Source organism: Onychostruthus taczanowskii, unplaced genomic scaffold (genome assembly GCF_017590055.1).
Source record: "Onychostruthus taczanowskii isolate IOZ18803 unplaced genomic scaffold, ASM1759005v1 scaffold37, whole genome shotgun sequence".
Classification (NCBI taxonomy): Eukaryota; Metazoa; Chordata; class Aves; order Passeriformes; family Passeridae; genus Onychostruthus; species Onychostruthus taczanowskii.
In genome coordinates this window covers 8,381,517-8,406,386 of record NW_024501126.1, presented here as the reverse complement: position 1 = coordinate 8,406,386, position 24,870 = coordinate 8,381,517, and the positions used below count along the sequence as shown (strand labels likewise).

General features: G+C 39.1%; 1 protein-coding gene across 3 annotated transcripts in view; it reads right to left on the bottom strand.

The window, feature by feature from the left end:
- Positions 1-427: 427 nt before the first annotated feature.
- The window catches only part of TRIO (trio Rho guanine nucleotide exchange factor), a 247,931-nt gene continuing 223,488 nt past the window's right edge, over positions 428-24,870 (bottom strand). For 2 of the 3 annotated variants that reach the window (XM_041411853.1, XM_041411854.1), the window contains exons 40-57: positions 24,154-24,257; positions 23,481-23,550; positions 21,885-21,974; positions 21,174-21,266; positions 20,537-20,587; positions 20,239-20,316; positions 19,128-19,319; positions 18,004-18,181; positions 16,407-17,176; positions 12,009-12,256; positions 11,071-11,209; positions 10,681-10,708; positions 9,690-9,852; positions 7,572-7,693; positions 5,916-5,994; positions 5,117-5,317; positions 4,540-4,678; positions 428-2,996 (exon numbers count right to left, since the gene is read on the bottom strand). In XM_041411853.1, coding sequence (XP_041267787.1) covers positions 2,454-2,996; positions 4,540-4,678; positions 5,117-5,317; positions 5,916-5,994; positions 7,572-7,693; positions 9,690-9,852; positions 10,681-10,708; positions 11,071-11,209; positions 12,009-12,256; positions 16,407-17,176; positions 18,004-18,181; positions 19,128-19,319; positions 20,239-20,316; positions 20,537-20,587; positions 21,174-21,266; positions 21,885-21,974; positions 23,481-23,550; positions 24,154-24,257 — 3,288 coding nt within the window. In that variant the 3' untranslated portion in view covers positions 428-2,453. The remainder of the gene's footprint in view (positions 2,997-4,539; positions 4,679-5,116; positions 5,318-5,915; positions 5,995-7,571; positions 7,694-9,689; positions 9,853-10,680; positions 10,709-11,070; positions 11,210-12,008; positions 12,257-16,406; positions 17,177-18,003; positions 18,182-19,127; positions 19,320-20,238; positions 20,317-20,536; positions 20,588-21,173; positions 21,267-21,884; positions 21,975-23,480; positions 23,551-24,153; positions 24,258-24,870) is intronic. The other variant, XM_041411855.1, reaches the window with a different exon arrangement.

Below are 24,870 nucleotides of genomic sequence, written 5' to 3'. Positions count from 1 at the left end.
AAATGGTTACTGATGGCAGAAAAGGGAGGAAGATAAATATACACAATAAGAAACTTTTCTGCTTTATAAGTTTAGTTGCAAATCCCAGATCTTTATGCTTGAAAGTAACTTTTCTTCATAATCAATCTGGAATGCCTAAAAGTTGTGGGAAATCTGTTCTTCTGAAATACAATCCTGTGGTCTTTAACTGGGAACATCTGGTAGAAAACTCTACTGGTCAAAATGTACTAGCTAATAAAGACCAGAATACATTTCCACAGTTAGGGAGTTACGCATGTTTTATATAAAAGCATTCATGACATTACAAAGCAATCAACACTTAAAGCAAAGGCAAATATTATTTTGTAAGGCATGAAGGAAAGATACATCATTGCAATTTAAAATGAATTTTATGGCAATAAAAGAACATACTTTTTTAAAAAAATAACAGAGCCAAATTAAAATATAGCCAAACCTAAACCCTCAAACTTCTTAAAGCAAGAGATCAGACAATTATGTCAAATATGTTTAATTTTTTTCAAAATAACTGATGGCAAAATAAAATATTTACATCATGTCATACTGTGTAAACATGTAACATCACTGTACAAAGAAATATACATGCAAAATAAAGCAAAAATTTAACTAAAACAATAAAGGAAAATAATACACAAACATAATGATATGAGGTTGGTACGAATAACGAATACACATCCAGTTTCGAAGTCAGTTGTTTTCTTTTTAAAAGTTTCTGTACAACTTTACAAAAAAAACCTCAAAAAAACCAAAAAAAAAAAAAAAAAAAAAGAATAAATAGGATTCAGTGGAAGCCACAAAGCTCAAAACTAACCCAAGCTAGGTTATGGCTTAACACCCATATATCTAACTCTTGTGGGATGTCAGCTTGGTTTCCTTAAACATGGCATTTCACACAAACAAAGATGACAACACACCCACATGAACTCAGTGATGCACAGAAAACCATCTCTGTCTTTTTAAATATCTCACGCTAATATTACTTCAACCTTAAAAACAGTTACTAAGACAATTACATTACATGTCCAATTCTCCTCATCTCACTGCTACTTGCCAAATGTATTCTTCACCAAAGACCACAAGATTAATTTGTTCATTTCACAGAAAGAAGTAAAAAAACAGATTTGAAAATTCTAAAAAGTAGTTAAGTGTTGAGACTGATCTGGGGAAAGTCAGACTTTGGCATTTTAAATATAATAGTAATAATTTTTAAAAGTGTCACTCTACTTCTTAACCAGTTTGACATTTGGGATACTAATCTCTCTCTCTCTCTCTCTTAATTTTTTTCTTTTTAACAATCCTTAAAACTGACTAGTCTTGACTAAATTCCATGCTAATCCTCATCTTAAACTAATAATGACAGTGTGGTACAACACACCCGCCCATGCCCACCCAGAACCCCCAATCACACAAACAAAACCATAAAGCTCGCCGTACTATGTGCTTTTTCTATATATTTATTACAGTTACAACAGAGGTCCTCATAAATAGTTGCATAAAATGTTAAAGCCACAACATTGCACATGATATGAAAGAAAACAAAATCCCAAATGAGTGCATTTACAGTATTTCATCCTGCTGTATACTGCTTGACAATTGGGTCAGCAAGCTGGGCACCAACCCAAAGTTCTTTTCTAGGGGGACAGTGACTACTGACCCAAACTGAAGACCCGCACAGTGGTATACCACCATTTAGGAAGGAGGGAGGAAAAAAGGATGAGAGGAGAGGGAAAAAAATTACAGACCGAAGGCAGGTAACAGTCTATATACAAGTAAGGCCTACATTTTATCAGAGCAAAACAATTCATTCTATTTGTATGCAAAATCTTTTGAGGTTGGATGCACTTAAAAGCAGAGTCTGATCTCAGTGCACTGCTACGTGAGATACATACAGGCGAGGCAACTGGAAAGCTCTAGGACCAAGTGAAAACCAGATGTTATAAATGGAGGCCGTACCAATGGGCAGCCATTTTAGTGAGTCTTCTCCAGGCATGATCTGATTTTTGTTTAACACCAGTGCTTTAAACATAGGCATTTCTTCCTTGAATAAATCTTGAAAACGGTAGCTAAGTTCACTTGCAAAATTCAACTCTTGTTTATTAAAAAAACTATTTTTTTTTTGCAGAAACCTGAATAAAATACTGTTGCTGTATCGCTTGTGACTGCTTTTTGCAGAGTACAGTGCTATTGTCCTCCACCCCCGTGAAGTCTGCATCTCCAGTCCCCCGCGCCGCCCTGCGCGGGTCCCTGTGGAATGCATTTGCACACGAACATTCACTAGCAGCTGGTTGGCTTGGGGTTTGCTTTCCTCAAAATTCAAGTCAACAGCTGATTGGCAGGAGGAGTCTATCTCCAGTCTGATTGATTGGCAGGAGGAGTCCATCTCCAGTCTGATTGATTGGCAGGTGAAAGAGAATGAGAGAGAACTTCAAGCAAGGTCAAACTCTTGGCAAGAGCCTGCTCTGTAAGAAGTTTTTAATGCTACGGATGGGTCGAACATCATTCTGGTGTTTTCGCCGCTCAATGAACGAAGTCAGTCTGGATATATCAATGCTGTCAGCACTTTTGCTATTCCCCAGCTGCAGCCATTGCTCCTGGAGGGCCAGTGCAGCCGAGGGACGCTTAGCTGGGTCATCCTGAAGTAGGAAGCATACAAAATCTTTGGCCTTCTGGCTAACTCCTTTGAAGTAGTCATCTGGGAAACTAAAGTCTAAGCGGCAAATATTCAGGCAAGTTTCCTCTACGCTTTCATCCAGGAAAGGAGAGACGCCACTAAGAAGGACATAAGTGAGCACTCCAATGCTCCAAACATCTGAAGTGAGTGAAACAGGATTTCCAAGAATAATTTCAGGAGCTGCAAACTCTGGGTTTCCAAGTAACTGGTGGATATAATACGTGGTATTGAGCTGGACTGCATCTCCAAAGTCAGCCAGTTTTATTGTTGGCTTAGTGGAACTCTGGTCCACCAAAATATTTTCAGGCTAGAAAATATAAAAGCAAAAGTTAAAATGTCTTTTTTCAAGTCAGTGTAACACAGATTTAATGCTCCAATTTAACTGCTTCCCAGCAAGTGTGGTCAGCCCTAGAACATAAACAGCTGCACTCTATAAGGATCACTGCAGAAGGCCAGCTCTGCAAAGCTCTGAGGCAGTCATAACAAGGCTTCCCCAGACCAACCAGCAGGTGGGTTCTTGCCTATTGCAACATGCAGTGAATGTGCTTTAGCTGTTGTAGCTGCTGGCACTGTATTTTTTGCAGGAAATATAGCTCTGCCAGTTAATACTTCAGTTGTTTGTGACAGCAGCTTTGCAAAGCTTCACAGGAACTGTGTTTCAAAACTTAAGCTTAAGGAACAACAATTATGTATAGAGGGTGAATAAAGCAACTGCTCCATTTGTTTTACAAGAGACACAAACAAAACCCTTGCATTTAAAGACTGGAAGACTTTGTAAATATTTGCATGATGCTTTCAACAGAATCCAGCTTTATTTAGCAACTCTTTCATGTAATGCAGCTGTACAGATGGAAGACAAACCCTGGAGACTACAGCAGCAGAAGATCCTGTTGGATGCATATGACTTCAAGAGAAGTGCCCCATTATTGGTGAGCTGAAAATGGACTTATTACTACAGTTTTATTTCTAAAGCTAACGCTGCTGTAGCTGTAATCTCTGCAAAGTAAGAGCAACTTACACCTGCAACTAGTTTTTAATTAGTTCATCTGTATGTGAGACCAGAAAAATTACTGGTGAACTCTCTATAGCACACTAGAAAAAATTTAATGGGATGAAGACCCAAAACTGGCTCTGCTTGGAAAACAGAAGTACATGGAGGGAAGAAACTCAGGCTTTTTGCTTCTTCTCACCATGACCCCATTTGGCTAAAGAGACCCTGCCTATAAAGATGACTTGTCAATGCTAAAATTATTATTCATATACACGTGAAAAAAAAAGTGTAAGGAGTAAGTTTTTAATTAATATTTACGTTGGGACCTTCTCATATAGTTTTTTAAACTAGAATGCATAAAACCCTTGTGGCTCAAGTAACACACAAATGGAAGAACAAAGGCCCAAAGAGGCACCATTAATTTAGGTATTAGAGCCCTCAAAGTGCAAAGATGAGAAACATTTTTGCAGCAAAAGAGGAAAAGCAGTCTCTTTCACAATAAACTCTATGCTACTTGAGAAAGAAATCCATTTCTGGTGCAAGTTTATCAGAAATTAAATAAATAAATGAATAAATAAATAAATAATCAAACAAAACTTCCTGTTGGCAATTATTTCCAGCACAAAGGGCCACACAGGGCAAACAAGCTATAAGGAGAAAGTACAGGGAATTGAAAGTTTCTACTTTGCTGCCTGAGTTACCTAAAGCATTTAGGAATGAAGCTCCAAGCCATTGGGGAGTCCTTTATGACTCTCAAAGCACTTCACAGCTCTCTGTTCCCAGCTGCAAGTTTTCTAGAAGAGGGAGATTTTTATGCCCGGAATGATGCACACTGCCCAGAATCCCATTAACACCTCACCTTTAGGTCCAAGTGTGCTATTCTGCAGTTATGAAGATACTGCACAGCTTCCAGAATCTCTCCCAGGTAGAGTTTGATCTTCCCTTCTGTGAGGTTTCCCCATCGCACGACATAGTCCAGAAGGCGACCCTGGTCAGCCCTGTTAGAATTACAAGGGTTGTATTTTCGATTAATCCATGCATCACAACTGAAAAATACCTCAAGAGGCTACAAACTACAGCAGTAACTGCAGATTGCAGAGCTTACAACACAAAGGACTGGGGAATGAAGAGGAGGAATCATATCTAGCTACCAGATCACAACATTCCTAATTCATTTTTGTGGCCATTTGATACAAAAATACTGTTCAACCTTCAGACTAAGATAATCATCCACATGTAAATTTAATATCACTATTTTCTCTCTTCTGAGTATTAAACTCAACACTTTAGTAACAGCATTAGACAACTGCAGTATTTTACTTAGGTACTTTCAAACAGCTATGAAATTTTAGAGCTCCTTATTCATTAACCACCATAAATACCCCAGAAAGTCAGCTGTAAAGTTGCATTTTACAGATAATTTAGAGTCCACACACATTTCTAACACAAGTATGTAGTTGGTGGAGGTCTCAAAGGTATCGAGAAGGCCAATGAGCTGGGGATGCTGGAGATTCTGCATGACTCCAAGTTCATGGGTAACCTGGTCTCGCTTCATCAACTTCTTATTCACAAACTTAGTGGCTACTGCTCGCTTGGTTCCCTTCTGGTCACACTTCTTAACGACAGAAAATCTGCCCCTGGAACACAACAATGAAAGGAAAGATTTAACCAAGAGATGCAATAAGGACATACTTGAAAGATATATGTCAAGAGATCTGCTTTTGATCTCTAATGAGTTACCCTTACAGAGGAAGGTTCTGGGCATGAGAATTTTCAGTGCATGCATTTACTACAAATTGTGTCTGTAGAAACTTGCCAGAGATCTGTTATATCATACTTGCAGACAGCCTGTCAGAGTAATAACCAGTTTTCAAAGGTCATCATTAAGTTGGCCCCCTGTGTATTCTACTGGAGTTATTTTGCCCATTTTCAGACTTCTTCTGTCTGTAGTTTTCATTCCCTAAATAAGAAGGTTGAGGAGAACTTCACTACAGAAGCAGTGTCAGTCACTGTAAGGGATGCTCAAAAAATATATCCCTTCAAATAAATCCCTACAATACCACTTCAGCCTAACTGCATTCTGTTTCTGTAGTGCCATCTAGTGCTGGTAAAAGTTGTGCTTCCTCACTTCTATTAAATCCACACATTAAGTATTTATCAAGGAGAATTTAATTTTTGAAAGAGAAGTCAGTATTTTGACACAGACAGCTTTGGAGATCAGCATAAAGAACATACCTGCCAAGCTCAGCCACTTCACTATAGTGGGAATCAAAGTTGTCTTTCCAGATGACCATGATCCCATCACTTCCAGGACCTAAACAAACAAACAAAAAAGAGAAGGACAGTATGTCCAAGATTTAATACACTCAGATCCCTTGGCTATGAGGGGAATCACCCCATCTTATTAATCCCCATATGAGACACAGGGTGGCAGCAAAACAAACTGGATTATACACCAAGGCAGCCCAGCCAATGCAGTAGAACCAATTCTATTGTGGAAACAATTCAGGTTACAGTGGCAACTGTCTGTACAGGAATGAGTAACCTTAGCAAGCTGAGGGAAACAGTAAAAAGAAAAGACATCTTGCATTATACCTTATAATGCATAATACATCTACCACTAGAAAAAGAAGTGGCCAGGCAGTGTAGCAGCTACCTTAGAGAGCAACTCCTACTTTTCAGGAAACACTAGTACAAAGACCAAAATTTCCCTTTCAGCCTCTTTTATATATTACAACACACTCATCCAAGGGCATAGCTACTGTCTGTCTTGGGTCAGTGAGCAGGAAGTGCCTGAAATAATCACCACCTCAATATGTTGTCAGTAAGGCACTTACTATAGCTACCAACAGGCAGAGCTGAAAGAGGCTGAATATAAATACCCCAAAATTTCAGATGAGATTTGGAAGGGACACATCTTTCACAGTCCGGTTTACAATTCCAGGAAAGCAGCAAAGCTCTTTGAAAAAAAAGGAATAAAGACTATATTTTGAAGAGGTATGGGACAAATCCCCGTATCAGCTGAGACACTTCATGTCTTGGGGTTTTTTATGTGAGTCAGTTTGAGACAAAGCCATTGTGCTAGAATCTATTAACTAATTCTCATCAGTGGAAAAATATATGGGCCTCACAATACACTAAAGGACCCAGATGGCATCAATTGTTATGAGCTGCCTTGTAAGAAAATTTGTGATCCTGCTGTCTATATTTTCCCTGTTTCTAAAAATGGAGAATTGTGAACACTTAGGACAAGAATAAGTGTGTGTACGAACACACCCCAAAACCTATCACTATGTCATCAAACACATAAAAAAAAATTTTTTTTTGCCCTTTGTTGTCTGCCTGCAGAACACAGGCATTTTTTTGTTTTTGCACGTTTCCTTTTCATTCCTCACATTCAGGTTGCCTTGCTTCATGTACTGAAATGGTTCAACTGTAGATCAATGATGCAAAGACAAGAACTAGTTGTATGTTCTCCTAAAAATTGTGGCTTTACAGTTCAAGCAAAGGAGAAAAATAAATTACAAAGTAATGCTACTCTTTTCTTATCTGTACACTTTAGAAATTATGTGAGCATCATAACATTCACTGAGACTAAACTAAGAATGCTGATGATAAAATATGATTTTATCACTGTATTTGAACTCGTACTGGCAAAGTGAATCCTCGTTGACAGTACTGTGGAATGTGTGCATGAACCTCTAATCCGTTATATCCTAAAACTGCATCTATTTGTGCTGAAACAGGAATATTATATTATAATATATTACAGGTAAAAAGGGTCCTTTAACAAAGGGGTGCCCAGGAGCTGAGCTTTGCTTTTTTCTCTTCTGTGGGTACCAGGCACTTAAACTGCACCTAGGCTCTAGGAGAAGGCAGAGGCAGGCCTACCTAAAACTCGTAGACTGGCGGAGGATGAAACCGAACCCATATCGTTTGCAGCTATGCACGTGTAGATACCATCGTCTTCCGCAGTGACGCCAACGATCTTCAGCGACGCCTCTCCCAAGTCACTGCAAAACACAAGGGCAGCTGTTAACTTTACAGTAACTGCACAGACCTTAAGCTGTGGAAATCAGACAAAGTGAGGTTGACATTCTTTATGCTTCTTATTCTCCAGTTCTTATCTCTCTCTGGATGAACATAGTAAAACCCTGCCCTGCCATATCAGAAGCGTCCACCAGAACCTGAGCACTTTGTGTTCATTCAGTATCTTGGGAAGTCCTACAAATCACTAGAAAAACAACCCAACTGACACTCTGCCTCACCATGTCTCAGGCTTTACTGTTGGAAAAATCAAGTGCTTCCCCTGTTTCTTCCTGCTTCCTTTACCTACTTCAAGTTTTCGGAAACCATATGGAGACAAATATCCATCCTTGTTCTTTCTGAAAGCTTCGTTTCCATCTGTGACTCCAAGGAGGTGTCAGCTGATCAGTCATTTGTGCTTTCAGAGCATTCACACCTTGTAAGAGCAGGCTTGCCCTTTAACATAAAAGTCACGCTTCACCACAGCTCTGGAGACCTCAGAATCTGGGAGAATGAGGATGGAAGGAAACTAGAAAGGACTTAAGTTTACTCTCTGCTCCAGGGCAGCGACAGCATTAAGCTAGGTAATACCAGAGCAGAAAGACTCTGCAGGCTCTTCCTTAACTTTTCTCACTGTTCAGCCACCCTTTTTGTTTGATGCTTTGTCTTTAAAAGTCTGCTTAAAGTTTCCTCTGTGCAATAAATTTCTAGTAGTCTTTTTACTATCTGCCATGGACATGAACAACAGATAATTTAATTTGCAAGTCTCTTAAAAATGTGAATACTTGGCAAGTCCTCCCTACACCTTTCACCTCTAGGCTCAAACCAATCCTAATATCGTGTTGTTTTTTCCCAATATAAAGCATATTTTCAAGATATTTTATCAGACTTTCCTTTGTGAGTCAGGATTCATCTCAGCTGCTACAAGTCATTTTACTGACTGACCTAAAATCTATTTGCAATGGTCTTCACCACACAATCTCAGGGGAGAAAAAAGAAGGTAAATTTTAGGAACACAGGAAGATGACACCTTTTCCCAACTCAAAGAACATTTCAGGATTATTTCTAAATATCTGTCAGCCACAGCCAAGATTATTCACTGGATATAATTCCGTAATGAGTAACAGAGAATTAAACCTAGCAAATTTAACTCTTGCACATCTCACGACAGCCCTGGATGCAGGAGTAAAGCTGCCACACTGCCTTTGTCTTCCCATTAACAGAAACAAAAAACCCAATGAAAAGAAAAAGCAGGAGCACCAGGAAGTAAAGAACAGTATAACATGCCATCAAATTTTCAAAAAAGAGCCCTTCATTCTGAATTAAGAGTATAATTCATAAATACGACATTTCTTCACACTGAAGTTACAAATTAAACTACATTTTCTGTATGTAAAAGATGTTTTTTCAGGAAAAAAAAAGTATTTTTTAACCTGCAGCTTCCTACTCCAAAATAACAAGTTCTGAAAAATTTCTCCTGGTGTTTGTTACCAGTTATTCTGTTATGCTCTATCATAGCAAAGCTAAAAACAGAGAAACATGTTAATATCCACGCTTCAACAATGAAGAGTGACGTCCCAGCAATAGGAAGCAGAGGCTTCTTTGCAAAACACAGTAGTGTTATCTGAAAGTCACTAATGGAAATAAGGGACTGGCAGGGTCTGTCACAGAACTGGCATGTCACAACACACTGGTCTGTTTCAAGGACCAGGTCAGTGTGACAGACCACAATGGTCTCTGCAATAGCTAATGAGAAAGAGAAGATTAATTTTATTTTGTTTTTAAGACTCAACTGATTATACCATTTTGTTACCCTAGCCATATGCAGAAGTGACACATTTTTGGAAAATCTCAGTGATTATATATTTCTGTCTGAGAGCAACCCTATCCTCATGCCTCAAAGCCAAACGCTGTCCCGCACCAGGGGTGCAAATTAAAAACGTAACAGTTTCAGGAGTTCCTGTTGAGCATGGCACCAATTACCTGTAGGAAATGCTGTGATGACCGTCATTGCTCAGTGTATTATGATCAGGACCTTTCCAAGTAACTGAAGCCTTGGGGCGACCACAGACTTTACACCTAAGCACGATGGTCTCTCCTGTCTCACATGTTACCTCACTCAATGGAATTATAAACTCTGGGGGAACTGGAAAAAGAAAATTAATGGCATTAGGTAAACTGAAGCAAATACATTTAATTTCTATTCCCTGCACTGTTTTCTATTAGATGAAGTAGTACTTTAGGTTCCCAAGGTGTATATATCCCCCGCCCTTGGAGCACATCCACGGTTAGGCCCCTTGCTGGGACTCTACAGGGCTGCTGAATTTTTCTCTACATGAACTTGGACACAACATTACTGCTGTGCCACAGATAACTCAAAAGCCTACCATGGTGAACCAAACACCCAGTTTATGGTAAGTGAGGGAAGTCTACACTGAAAAGTATTTAAGGATGTGCTCAGCTAGGCTATCTTCACATCCAGCCAAGTTTGCAAAACACACTTCATGCACTGAAGCACTGTAGTGCTTTCCCTTTTCCACAGACTCAAAAACTCAAAACCTTTTTTTCTGTCTATTAAACTAAAACCTCCGTTTGGCTCTGACCCCAATGGGCCACCATCTTTATCCTGATCTGCCTCTGCACTGGAGAGGTCCTGAATATTCCCTAGGGTGCAAGATTGAAAATAAAGCAGCTCCAACTCCTGGCCTTGTTACTTTGCAAATTCAGCAAGGTCACACTTCCATACAGAACACATCATATGGTCCTTGTGTTTTATGTTGTTTTGAATTTGTGAATAAAGAAGTGTTTCTTGCATCTTAAAAAAAAAGTACGATGTATTTCATTCTACCTTATCTGTAAAGACCCCATATATATTTCGGTAGAAAGCACTCAGTTCCTGACATAATTCATATCAAGCAAATAATGTTTTAATCAAATTCTGTGACTGAAACTTTTAAAAATTAAAACAACTTACCATCATAAATGTAATTGGGGTTGAGAAGCTGGAAAGGAGAAATTAAAGAATTAATGTCCTGATAATCTTATAATAACTTAAAGAATGGTAGAAAACCAAGCATAGAGATGGATCAAAGTTAGCCGTACCCACAAAAGTCCAAGAAACATCTGAATACCACAATTTCTGAACATTACTCTATTCTTTTTACGGTATCCTCTTTTTTTTTTTTTTTTTTTTGTATGATGCTTTCAGGTTCGAAGATTCTAACTTTCTGTTTTCAGATTTGGCAGAAACTGTCCACTAAAGTCACTGCTGCCTTTGATTCCCTCCTGTGAAGTTCTGACTGAAGCTCCTTTTAAAGAAATCCGAACCCAACTTCTTTTGGAAATGACATCTTTGAAGACTTACTTTAACAGAAACCTTGTTGGCAAGTCCTTCTCGGGATTTGCGATAACCATTTTCTAGCTTGCCTTCCCTTTTGCCGTCTTTATCTTTTTTCTCAGATTTCTTCCTTAATCGGAGTGCTGTGTGCCAAGACGTTGACTTCCTGAACAGAGAACATACAACTCTGATCAATTCTGTTCAACTCCCTGTTATGTCCCGTACTATCCAGTTTCACATGGCATTGGAAAAGTATGTCAAAATGTTATTTCTATGTATTATAGTACAGTAAAATGAAATGCATTAAGTATTCCATAAGGGATGCCACCCTTGGCTAAAACTGTGAAAAGCTAGTAATGTACTCTGAAGTTCAGTATTCCTTGAAATCATTGCTCGAATGGTAAACTTTCTATATAAAAATGCAAACTGTCACTCAAACCGAGCAACAAACAGTATGAAACCCATACCAAATGCAGCCTTACAAAAGCTTTACATAAAATTCAAACTGAACTTTGATATAATTTCTTCCATCACAGAGATGAGAGAGTTGTTCCTAGCATACAGTAATTTTAATAGGTTTGTGGCTTAAAGCACATATCTAGGAACTCTGAAATCTTGTTTTATTTGAACAAACATTCCCTGTTTTGCTAGACAAAGGTGTCTAGACTGGCAACTCACACTATTAAATAAACAAGTTAAAATAAATGATTTCTGGTCTTAGATAAGGCATTCTTTTCCCAGAAGACTAGGCTATTGAAACTCTTTAATAAAGAATATGTGCTTCTGGGATCTTTTTCACTAGCTTTATTTTGACGGTTGCTAAGGGACCTCTCTAGTACTTGTTCTACTTGTTGTTCATTTATTTCTCTGTGATCACATCAACTTTTGGCCTTAAAGGTTCAAAGTCTTCTCTAAATTGGAAGTTTTCTTCCTTCCTCTCCTTCTACACACACCCAGACACTCACTTGATGGTTCCATCAGGGTTGTCAATGATGATTGCACTGGTATGCCCCAAGACATAGCCGGGAATCCAGCCCTCGGCTGCGGGGCACTGATCGGTGGCGGCTCTGAACACCAAAAACATGTTCTGTTGGTTGCTGGCTAGAATCTGCACGACCTCTCCTTGGTAGACATTTATCTCATCCTCCTTCACTGCCGTGTAATCGTGTGTCACCAGCATGGTGGAGATATTGCTACTGCTGCTACTTTCACTCTGCAAGCGTCAATCAGAAGCAGAGAGAGCAGGAGGAAAAAAAAAAGAGAATCAAGTTTAAAACTCATGAAGAAGACAGGCTGTTCTTGGCCGGCTACATTACCTACCTAATCCACTTGGTTTAAACTGTAGTCAAAGAAAAGAGCAATGTTTACTCTTTTACAGCTGCCTGTGTCTGTTTATCTTGTGCATTAGTCTGATATTTTAACATCTTTATGTAGTGCTGCTGCACAAATTTATACCCAATACACTTACTCAATATAATTTCCATTAACTACGAGTCAGTTTATTAACAAATCTCAACTTGTCTTCCTTTCAATCTCAGACACTGAACCTTGCATCTTCATCAGGCATCAAAACTATAGTACAAGCATGTAAGACGGTTTTTCATGGTCTTTTAAGTTCAGTTTCCAAATCATAGTCATTAGCTCATAATAACTGGAAACTCCAACAATGAAAAATACATGCAGTCTTTCCTAGCACTACCTGTCAGAACTCAGACGCTGCCCTTGTGCACACAAAACATGACAACTACAAAAGAACAAAACAGGGTTTTGACAGCATCTCTCGAAACCACAAGACTTATCTCTGGTTGCATCTGTATGATCAGGTTTATTATTTTAAATGCAGAGGATGAAGTAAATTACTGAAATAAGAAATTATTTATTTGACTGTCAAAACAGACCCACTGTAAGAATCCCTTCTAATTAATCAGTGACTAGCTGAGTGTTTTACCTGTTTATCATACACTTTCAACTACTGTTCATGATTTTGTCCATTTCCCCAGCAAGCATTTGTGAAAGCTAATTATGGCTGAGAAGGTGTACATTCAAAATCACATCACTTGCAGAACAAAAAGCCTACTCCTGACAACGAACCTATTGGAAATTATTTTTTAAAAGTAAGGCTTACTTTGTCCATTTGCAGCTATTCCTCATATGAGGTTTAATAAATGGAAGTGTGAAAACTATTATCAGATTACACAATCTACTCTGTCAGTAATTATTTCTTTCTTAAAACAAGTTAAAATCAAGGTGAATGGCCTACTAATGATGTGGCACAAAGTGTGTGTGTGCCTCCGTTGTGTCTCTGTTCTTACTTCAAATTGTTTCAGGTCACTCAGTGCCAGTGAGGGCTCACTGTGGCTCAGTAGGAGCTGAGCTGAAAGAAGGAAATGAGTACCCATGTCCTGGGTACTCCTACTGCTTATAGAGCAGAACCCCATTAGTACCATCATGTGCTAGTAGCCAGTGGAAAACTTGGCACACAGGATTAAAACAGCATCATTTTTTCCCCCCCAAACTGTCAAATATTTCTCAAATATTGAGGAGATGCAGAGGGGTTCAGTTAACAGCATGGTGCACTGGGAGCCCTGAACACTCTGTTCCCTTGCAATCTGCTAAAGGCCTTGAACAAGTCACTCCATCCCTCTGTGCCTGTGCTTCCCTGAGGACTCTGGCTGAGAAACCAAGACATTTGGAATGGAACACTCTCAGATTACTAATTTCATAGCATGTATAACACCCTGATGCTTGGAGTGCCAGTGGCTCTGTACATTTTATTCTAGCTGGATTGTTACATTCAAATGAGTGACTCAAATCTTCTTTTTTGCCATATTAGAATGATGAAGCATATGCTACCTCAGTGAGAAAGACCTCATTGTGGATTTTAACTCTACTAAAGGATATTTACATTAGTTTAAGATGCTGTCTTTCCAGTGGGAGAACTAGTTTTTTTCTCATTTAGAGGATGGCCTGCATGGCCTTTTGTATTATTAAGACCTTTCTATGATTCAGGCAAACTGGGAACAGCTGAATCAAAGAAATTAAGTCTCATTTTTGGTCATTATTTAAATTAGGATGACAACTTTCTACATTCTTTTACCTAGATGAAAAACTACTCTATTCAAAAAAGCAGCTTTTGTTGACTCGTCCTGTTAGACTTACAGGGAAAGATGAAGGAAAGTTGCAATATCAACCTAAGCCTCAAACCTTACCCCACACACTATTCCTGAACACGTTGTTTCTTAGGATGCAGCTGAATTTGTGTTAACTGCAAGACTGACCTTTCTATAACATAATGTTTATTTCTGACATTTAAGTCTTGAAGGATCATAATAAACTCTGAATATTTCTTATGTTCAATGGGGACAGTTAAATCTGTTAAATAAACAACTGTCTGGTAACTACTAAGTGACAAATGTTCCTGAGAATGTGTTTATACCAGAATTCATTCTCACCACGGGGAGATAGCCTTTCCTTTTGCCTTCCATGGAAGTAATTATTCTTGCACAGTAATGTTTTCTTACTGAAAGTACTTCTGGTCGTCACTGACCTCAACTATGGGATTAGAGGAGGATCTACAAACAAAATATAAAAAGTTCCTCCCATATTCCTCAACTAGCAAAACTTACTCTTTTTCTTCTTAGAAGTAATTTTTCCTTAAGTAATCAACCATAGCCATATGTGTATGTGTATATACGTACAAAAATAGTTAAATTAAAATAGACCTTCACAACCCCTTTTCTCCAACTTATTCACTGTGGTGTGGAATCCTGATGATTGGTCTAGAAATGAGGTTATAAATGAGGACTTATGGCCCATCTCAATTACCAAATAAAAGAGTTATATAGCTGCAAACATAGAGCTGTGAAGCAGAACACATGCATTCCGACATTACGTTTTACAGTGAGATAAAAACAAGCAATGGTGTCTTTGCTGAGATAGTATCAAAATCCAAATGTTTTGGAAACTCAGTGCCATCCCATCTTTCTCCTCTTTTTTTTATGCAGCAACCTGAATTAGTATTATGCAAGTACCACCATCTTAATTCATATACTATGCAGTAAATGCAAAATACTCAAATTACCCCAGATTTTGCATTACATTACATCACATCACATTTTGCTAGACTGAAGATAAAGACAAGACAGCTAAACCAAATAAAAAGCTGAAGGAAGATCAGGATAAAATTACAAAACATGCAAAGCATTAATTTTTTTTCTTCTGAAGCTATTATAAAAGTAAGTATAAGAACTAAGAAGTCAAGAAAGCTTTGTATGTTAAACAGTTCTATAAAGAAACACATGCATTTAAAAAAGGTCCAGCAAGTTAGGTGATTTGCAAAACTGGTATTGTATACCATTTGTGAGGGAGTAGAAAAACAAACATTCATGAACACAATGCTTAGTGAGAGAAAAATCAAATGTGAGTTTAAAAAGAAAGGCACCATAACCTGCCTACTGCCTCCATGGCAAATGCCTCAACATTTCTGCTTTATATTTGCACGTGCCCCAGTGCTGGCTGTGTTGCTTTCCTGGTGGATGTTATTAGGGATAACGTAGATTCTGTTGACAGCCTGGATTTCTGCACAAACACACCAAGTGCACACTAAGAGGCTGAATCTCCAGAAAACCCAACCAGTTCTTCTTGCAAAGGAGAAAAGACAAGTGGAGCGGGTAATCGTTTCGGTTGTAGTAGAAGAAGGATTATTGTCGCTAGGTTTTGTTGGCCTATTTTGAGTGGATTGCAGAAAGCTTCCTTGATCAAACACAGGATTTAAAAAGAGATTGATGTATAACAACTAAGGCTGAAAGGAGAGTGGGGGGGAAAAATACATTAATAAAAAAATAAAACTCAAGCAGCCCAAGGAACGTAGATATCTCCACGAAGTTAAAACTCAACAGGATAATGGTGGGAAATCTGTGTGTGAAAGGGAAAAAAGCCCCAAGGCAATCTGCCAAAATCCTTAAGTCAGATTTAAGTGCTGGCACAATGCATACCCCAAGGTGCTCTGGCTGCCACGCTTCAGCATGTTAATAATGTGCCTTCAAATTAGAGACGAAAAAAGCAAGGACAGGAAGTTAGTAGGTATCAGCCTAGTGATCTATGTTTTCAGCAGAGGCAGAAATCGCATCTAATGTTAGCAGCTGCTTTTGTGTCTGTATACATAGCCATGTTTGCATGTATACACACACACAGGTAGACACTCTTGTATTTTTAATGCGCAGAAGATACCGGAACAGTTGATTATTTCAGAGCAGTGCAGCACCGGAGAGCCAGAAGTTAGTACGGAGAATGATGGCAACGCACAGAAAGGGAGCATGGAAGGTTTTAGAAGAGCTCGCAGGACAGAGGTGCTCCGCTCTTACCCCATTACTCTGGGTGGAGTGAACTGACTGCTCGCTGGTCGAGGAGCATGTGCTCATGCGGTCTGTGTCCTTGCTGTGTGAAGAGTGGCGGTGGACCTGCCGCTGGAGGGAGTCACTGTCCCCAGGGAAAGTGAAGGAGCCAGGGCGGCTGGCAGGGGATGCTGGGATGGAGCTCCAAAAGGAGCCCTTCTGCAGGGGGCTGCTGGGTGGAAAGGTTTCCTTGCCAAAAGGAGAAGGGAAAGTCGTGGACAGAGGAGAGTTCATTGGAGATATGGCTCCTGGCCTTGGCTTCCCAAGCGTCAGTGATCCTATGCTGTTTCTTGTTCGACTGTCCTCTGAGATTCCACGTGAGTCTTTCTGGGCTCCATCAGCTGAGCCAGAAATGTTTCCTGCTGTCTTCCTGGGACTTTCAATAACTTTCATCTTGGGAATCTGTTCAGCTTCTCTCTGAGGACCATCCGGCTCTGCACTGGGAGGGTGCCTGTCTGGCTGGCTCAGGCCAGTTTCTAAAGAGGTGTTGTAGTGTGGCAGGGAGTGATTGTGAATGGACATACCTGACATCTTGTCTGCCTCTGCTTGGGCCGAGGCTGCAGAGGAGACCAGGACTGGGGAATGGTGTCTGACAGGCTGGGGGATCCGGGATGGCCGGCTACGGCTGGAGCTGGGGATGCCACTACAGCTGCTGGGGCCGCCGCTGTTACCGCTGCTGCTCCCGCCGCCGCCTCCACCACTGCTGTGGTTCCTCTGGTACTCGATCGGGGACGTCAAGGCTGCAGCGGGGGCGAGGGGGAGGCAGTCAGGGGAAAGGGGGCAGGAAAGGGAACAGGAACAGTTTAAAACAGGCATGTCTACTGGCAAAAAGGGGAGTGCTGTTCAAATAAATTTCCTTAGCAGTGGAAAGATGCCACATACTTCAAGTCACTTTGCTGTATCTAACCTTCATGACCTGCTGTATCTACTGTATTAAAGATTAAACATCTGAAACTAAGATGATGTTTTCCCCTAGGATCACACTGTCAGCCAGCAGCCAAGTTGGGAAAAAACAGGTGTCACTCCACATTCTCTGCTTGTTATTACTCATAACAACTGTTTAAAAAATCTAGGTTGGGACAACAACTGATAGACAGAAAAACAGAGCAAGAACCTTTTAGTGTCACAGAGGCTGATACCACCTTCTACTTTTCTCCTGCAGAATCTGAATGTTGCTACCACAATAAGATGCAACAACAATGGCCAACAAAATAATAGAAGCAAAACATATTCTGTATAGATGGCTAAAATTCCACTTGGGTTTAGCCTTTAAAGGCTTGCAGTTGCTTAGAAGGGGTACACAAGCTCTCAACGGATGGCACCTATCTTGATTCACTCCTACAAAACATTTGGAAAATTTCACCAAGAGAACACCATGTAAATTCAGACTACCACTCTTATAATAAATGCAAGCATCTGTTCTGAAGCAGAAATGCGGCACATATCACCCAACTGTTCTGTATTAGCTCAGGAGAAAGGCAACTTGCAAAACATTTCAAAGCCAAGAAAAAAGAGATGAGAGAAAAGTCATCCAATTACGAACTTTCAGTAAAAGAAAGTAATTTACCATTTAAAAAGTTGCGCTGGTTTTCCAAAATTTGGTTAATTTCATGGATCCATAACTGGCGGACTCCCGGACTGGCAGAATGCAAAATAAAGGTCTCCGTGACATCGCCCGTTCTTGATGTTAGTGCAAATTTACATGGATCGCTGTCCACATTTTCCTCCAGAGAAAGGCAACTCACCTTCACAAAAAAAAAAATAACATGTATTTTATGGGAAACATATCTTTAAAATCTCTTTCTTATGAGTGTAGAGTCAGATCTTCAAATGATAACCACGCATTCCTGTAGTAAGATAATACCATGAAATGAAGTTATTTAATTCCAGTAAACTAAGAATTAGTGTACAGCTAACTGACACACTGTGCCTGAACAATCTCCAGCAGGTCAGCATGGTCCAATGTTCTCCATCCCTCACTTTTCTTTCAGATTAGTTAAAATGCTGAGCCTGCTATGGAGCCCTCTCTAACACTGGCCCCCAGTAAAGGCTTCAGCTGCAGATACAGCAATGCCTTGTACCTGTATATATATATATATATATATATATATATAATAGCTCTTCAGCCAGGGCTATAAACAGGTTCAGGTCGCAGGCAGAGCAGCAAGGTGAATTAGGGGAAGCAGGGTCCACCCAAAACACTTCATGAGGGCTGCTGAGTTCTAGTATCATCAGGTTTTTTCAGGAAAATCTTGAAGTGGGGAAACACTTATTTTGTTTGAGGAATATCTAAGAAGGTCACACTACTTACAAATATTATCTATATATTTGGGTATCAGAAAGGATACAAAAAGAGTTATTATCTCTACTTGCAATGACTTTGCAATGTGGTGTACATACAGCACAGAGCTGAAAACTAAACTCTGTGAATATCTGTTCAGTACTTTGTTCAGAAGTCCTGCTTTGATATGCTTCATGCAGAAGGCATCAGAGTACTGGGATCCAAATATCTCCACTTAACACTGAAGTGAGAACAAATTTGGTAGGAAGTAATTTCAGGAAATGACTGACACCTCATTGTGCTCTATGGCTACACACCTAGCTGTCACTTGTGACTGCCCACAGAATGAGAAACTGTTACCTTAGCAGAGTTTGTGCAGGGGACACAAAAGACTCACACACAACAGTTACCTTGATACTGTTTTTAAACAAGAATCCGGGCATGGAGAAACCTTTCTTTTTATCTAGCAGCTCACTGAAAATGACAATCTGCTCAAACAGGAAGACCCGTCTTTCCTTGCAGCGTGGCAGAAGTCCTGCATCCTGGTCTGTAACCAAGAATGTGTCCTGCAGCAGGAGCTTACCCTGGGCTACAATTTTACCCTAAACAGACAGGCAAGAAAAAACACATTTAGTGAAGTTCTTTGCTTCTTTCCTCAATCAGCCTTTTTGAGCACATGTTCATGACAAATAGCTTTGCGTATTTCCCACCTTCCAACTGTTACTGACCACTATATATTCACTTCTCCTCCTATACACAAGATATTCTTGTGTTCTTTCTCAAAAAAACTCAAACATCAAAAAAGAAAAAAGAACCACACACACACAAAAAACCCCACCCAAACCAAACCAAACCCAACCAACCAACAAACCCCCAAACCAACAAAAACCCCAAAGATCCACTCCACCCTTCTCAATTCATCCTTCATTTTGAGGTTTGGAACACTAAGGCTTTCATTTCTCTATTCTGAATAACTCCAACAACTACTCATACAATCTTCCAGGGTGCTGAGTAGGGGCAGATTTTGAGTTCATGTCTGCATCACAGGATACAAAAAATTTTGCAAGTAGAACATGTGACTGTGGCCTGACTGATGCATGCTGCTTCAGGAGCCAATTTCTCTCTTCTAGAGTTAACAAAACAAGGAGAGCTACAGTTGCCTCAAGTACATGATGGACCTTAGTGTCTCCTCCTTTGTCTACACTACTGAAGTCAGGTCTGCTCACCTGCTGATAACTGATTATTCCACTGTGTTGCAACCCTTTAGCCAAGAAGGGAACTGTAGTAAGACAGCCCTTTCTTGATTTTGCAGAAGGGCTTTACCTAGTGTGACTGATACAACAGGTAATGGTTCCCAGGAAAAAGTCCTTGGCAGGGCTAAGACTTGATTTTTCATTTACTGCTTTTTGCACCAGCTAACCATACAGTGAAGAAGCACTGTACACATTTCTCCCCACAATATTAATGATTAATTTCTAGAGAACCTGACAAAATCTCTAAGCAAAACTCCAGCCAACTTACATCAAATCCTTGCAGGCGGCCAACATTCATCATGTCATTACACCGTTTTGGTACTATACACATGACCTCTACAGCTTTCTGTTCAAGACAAATAAAAAGTCAAAGCTTTATTTTCCAAATGAGTTAGCAGCATAAAATTTTGTTTCATTTAACATGGTTGCTTTAGAACAGAAATGCAAAAAGTAAACACTTATAATCACTTTCTCAGGAAGACTAGAAAATGAAAGTGACTCTGCCAGAACAAAAGAAGTTCTGAGTTAAAACAATTCCTATCACTAAGAGAAAATGTCTCAAGTACCTCTAGTTCTGTTGTGTCAAGATTAGCTTTTTTAGAATACTTGAGGAAGTCCTGAAAAAGAAAAAAAAATCAAGTAATATTTCTTTTCTCATTAATCATCAACAAGAAATCTTAGAAAATCTGAATTTGAAATTCTCTGTCAAAATATGACGGACTGCAGAAGATAACCATTTGGATTTAACTCATACAAAAAACATATGCTAAGGCAATGACCTCTGTGCTACACAGGGTTGCTCTTCAGTAAACACTTATGTCATACTAAAATGATTGCAGGTGTAGCTGGAAAACCTGTGATGAGTCCCAACAACTTGTATCATGTTTACATCTGAAAACAGTTGAGCATTCCTTCTCCCATTCCTATGACACTGGAACAAACTTTAAACATTTCCATGGCCTAAACATTTGGTCTTTAACTGTTAAAAGAAAAAACAAATTTCTGCCCAAGCCATCTACTGCAATTTTTATAACTACCTGAATGTGCTCAGAAATTAATCACATGACATTGCTTACAAATCTGGGTTCTGTTAGGGAAAGGGGTGGGAAAACATCAGCATTAAAAATTTCCTTAAAAAAGAAAACCTATCTGTTAACACATCATAACATATCTATTAACACACTCATCTCAACATCACTTTACCTTTAGTAACAGCTGGTATTTCATAATTCTCTGCACAGGTTTTATTAGCAAGTCTGTAAGCTGAAGTCTGTGGCCCAGGCGTTGCTTTAGATCCTGAAAGTTGTAAAACAAACATTTTGTTCAGTTAGAAAGACCTTTGTTTTGTTGAGTTAGAAACACAGCATATGTATCAGTATGTGGAGATAAATATATATATTAAAAAACAAGGATATATCAGTATTAATTGTTATCACATCAGAAATTGGCAAAAGTTAGAAAATAATCTAATTTCAGTTAGCAAAAGCTGGAGTCCTTCACCTAATCACTATTGCTCCCAAGGTATTCCCTTCTGCAAGCATCTTTCACCACTCTCTTGACAAGGCTTCAGAGTGAACGGCAATTTTTCAGTCACAGGCTGTATACAGCCCCTTTTCAACAGTGATCTCTGCTTATCCAGAATTGCTATTTATTGCTATATAAAATGCACTGGTAACTGCCTGGGCTAAGGCTACTAAGGATAAGACCCTACGGATTAATTAATTATCTTATACCTAACCTTTAGTTTTCATCTCCAGGAGTCTGTATCAGATTTGAGAAATCAGAACAGAAATGACAAGAAATTGCAATTTAAAACATTAGCAACAATATCTGCTGCATTTTTTGGTTTTTTTTCTGGTTTGACCAACAGATTTAATAATCCTTCACCTCACGTATCGCCTCTCATGAACTTACCTCAAAAAACGTATCAATGTATTCTGAGACAATGTGTTCAGACTTTGGTTTGTTTTGGCAGTAAACTATGTACATGTGCAACCTTCTCTCCTAGAGGAAGAAAGACACAAAATGATACATCGTTATCAAGAAAAACACGTGCCACATTAAAATGGAGTATTATTTTAAGAAGTATGGCAGTTCATATGTATGCACTTAAAAAGACCCCTTAAAGGTAAAGAAGCAGTTACATATGCAGAAAATACATACCTGAAAACACATTTATTTGGGAACATTGTTATAATTTTAAAAAGGCAACACAAGTGAAAAAAATTCCCACAGCTATAAATCCTCCTGAATGACAGGTGTTCAGAGATGATAACTCAGCAGGTCCCACAATAAAGTTAAGCATGAAAATAGTTCTATTTTTCTTTCACCAAGAGCCATGGAAGGTTTGACAAGATGACCCCACAGTGATCCCTTCCAACCTTACCCATTCCATCATTCTGTAATGGAGCCTTTGAAACGTAGTATTTTTTATTCTATTTGAATAACGTGACTATTACTGAAATGTATTAGAATAATTACCTCCTCCTGTTTACATGTACAGAACAGTTAGGAGAAAACTTTCATGTCTTTTATTTATTATTGGCCGTCCTGCTGGAGTCTGGATAGGGATGTAGGTGATGAAGCCTGGAAATGGAGGCACTGGCATTTTTTAACTCTGATCCTTTATCTTGTGCATGTGCTTTTAACATCAAAGCAACAGAAAAAGAGAGAGGAAATAACTTCTGCCTTTAAGATTTATTCTTGATTACTGACATCGCTGTTTAAGAAATACAGACATACCTACTCCAAAATCTTTCCTATCACTTTGCTAGGATTTGTCTGGGGTTAGAGGCTTTGCTTCCCAGAGACTTACGAGTACTGACCAGAGGAGATAAATGGTAAGAAAGAAATGAAAAAATAAGATGGAGATTGGAAAGGACACAGGACACAGATTAAGAACAGGAACTGAATCATTGTGTTCTATCTGATAGGGTTTTGCTAGAGGATGCTGTAATAGCATCACAGCTTGCCTTTCCATCTGGAGTGGTAAAGGTGCCTTTTAAAGACAACTCAATTACAAATAATACCAGGAGAAAGTAAAACAGCAATCAGAAACAGGGAGAGCTACTTCCTACAGGTTTCCCACTTTGCCATCGACAAATTCTCAGAAGGGGAAAGGATACAGAACTAGAACATACTCAAACTGGAACAAGAATGAGCCTCTTTCCTATTTTTATTTCTTATATTCCATGCTATTGCACGGATACCTGGGATTAGAAGGCAGGTGTCATATGAAATGATGATTCCCTTGCACCAAAGTGTAACTTTGGTGGAGAATAGAGAAATGGGGTCCACATTCATGTTCCCTCTCAGGGAGGTACAGGAAGGTACTGGGGACAAAGACTAGCACATTTACTTCTTCTATTTATAAGCTCTTAAAAGTTATCTCTCCACCTCTTACAGGTGAAGAACATTGTACAGCACTTTCTTAATTGTGCTGTACTTAACAGTCACTCATGTTGGCCAGTAGCAGCAATAGAGTTTGCAAAAAAAGACATTTGTACTTACATGTTTAACAAACAAGGATCCCAGCTTTTCTGGATCTTCAAGGCACTTCTCCAACTCTCCTAAAAAGAAGCTGAACATAAACAGAATAAACAATTTTTTTCTGACATCACACATTATAGAAACAGGTAATTGCAAGGCAAAGTGGTCCTACTGCAAGGCAAGACACTTTTGTGTCCCCTATCAGCAGCATTAGATATTAATGTATGTCCAAACTGACAATGGTAACAGCATAACATTTCAACATAGCTTTTTAAAAGGACATGCTGAATCCATGCCAAGATGAAAAAAGCCACCTGGCATTCACTAATAAAATTATTAAATTTCATTTATATTGATTGAAAGCTTTCGCCTTCCTAATCAGAATGCTTGAGATGCTAATACTGCCTTTCTAACCACACCTAACAAATTCTTAAGGCTGTATTGTTAGAGAGAAAGCAATGCACAAAGTTCTGTCAATATTAGAGAGCCTCAGTTGAAGTACTTGCTATATATATATAATTATATATATACACAGGCATCCCTCTTTAAAGTAAATCTTCACACTAACATTTGTAAGCTGAAGTTACATTTTCTACAACTCACAGCACAAAACCAACTGCATTTGCCTTGTATCTGAATATCTGAGGAAATAATTCCTAAAGCCAATCTAATATTTTTTAGGTACAATACGTACTCTCTGTGCCAGTCATAAATCTGGTGAATGTTTCCAAATACAATCTTGTCTTTGCCTTTCATATCATCAGGTACACCATCTTCCTTCATAAGTGCCATATAACCCTGCAACAGTCCAAGTGAATTCACTGTGAACATTCTTACTTTAAAAAAAGAGAGTTGTCTTCTAGTCCCCCTTTTCCCAGAAGATGTCCAATGGCAACAACTGCTTGGGACACAAAGCCAAACCAGAAAACTGTTCTATAACACAGCACAACACAAAGCACAGACACAAAGTATCACAAATTGAGGTGATGCTGTCTACACAACAGTGCTAGAAAAATTAATTCACTCTAACTTAGCCTGTGTGAACGGGCTCGGAGCAAGAAGGAAACTTCCACAGCCTTTCTCCTAACTCCCTGAAATGTCAGAGCCACGGAAGTGGCTTCTGTGCTGCTTTGCTCTGTGTCTCTTATTTCACTCACACTAACCCCACACCAAAGTGCACTGAGGAGGAAACTGCCCATGGGACTGCACTCCGTGGACTACTGCTTGCAAACACAAAAAAATTAAAAATCAATTCTGTTAGCAAGCATTCTCGCTGCAATAAAGTTCCTCTTACATTCTCCCACAGTCCCATCTTAGTTTTGGTATCTACACAGCTGTCTCACTGAGCAGTTCTACCATATAGTTAAATTTGGAATGCTTTTAAATTTTGTAATATTAATGTAACTCTATT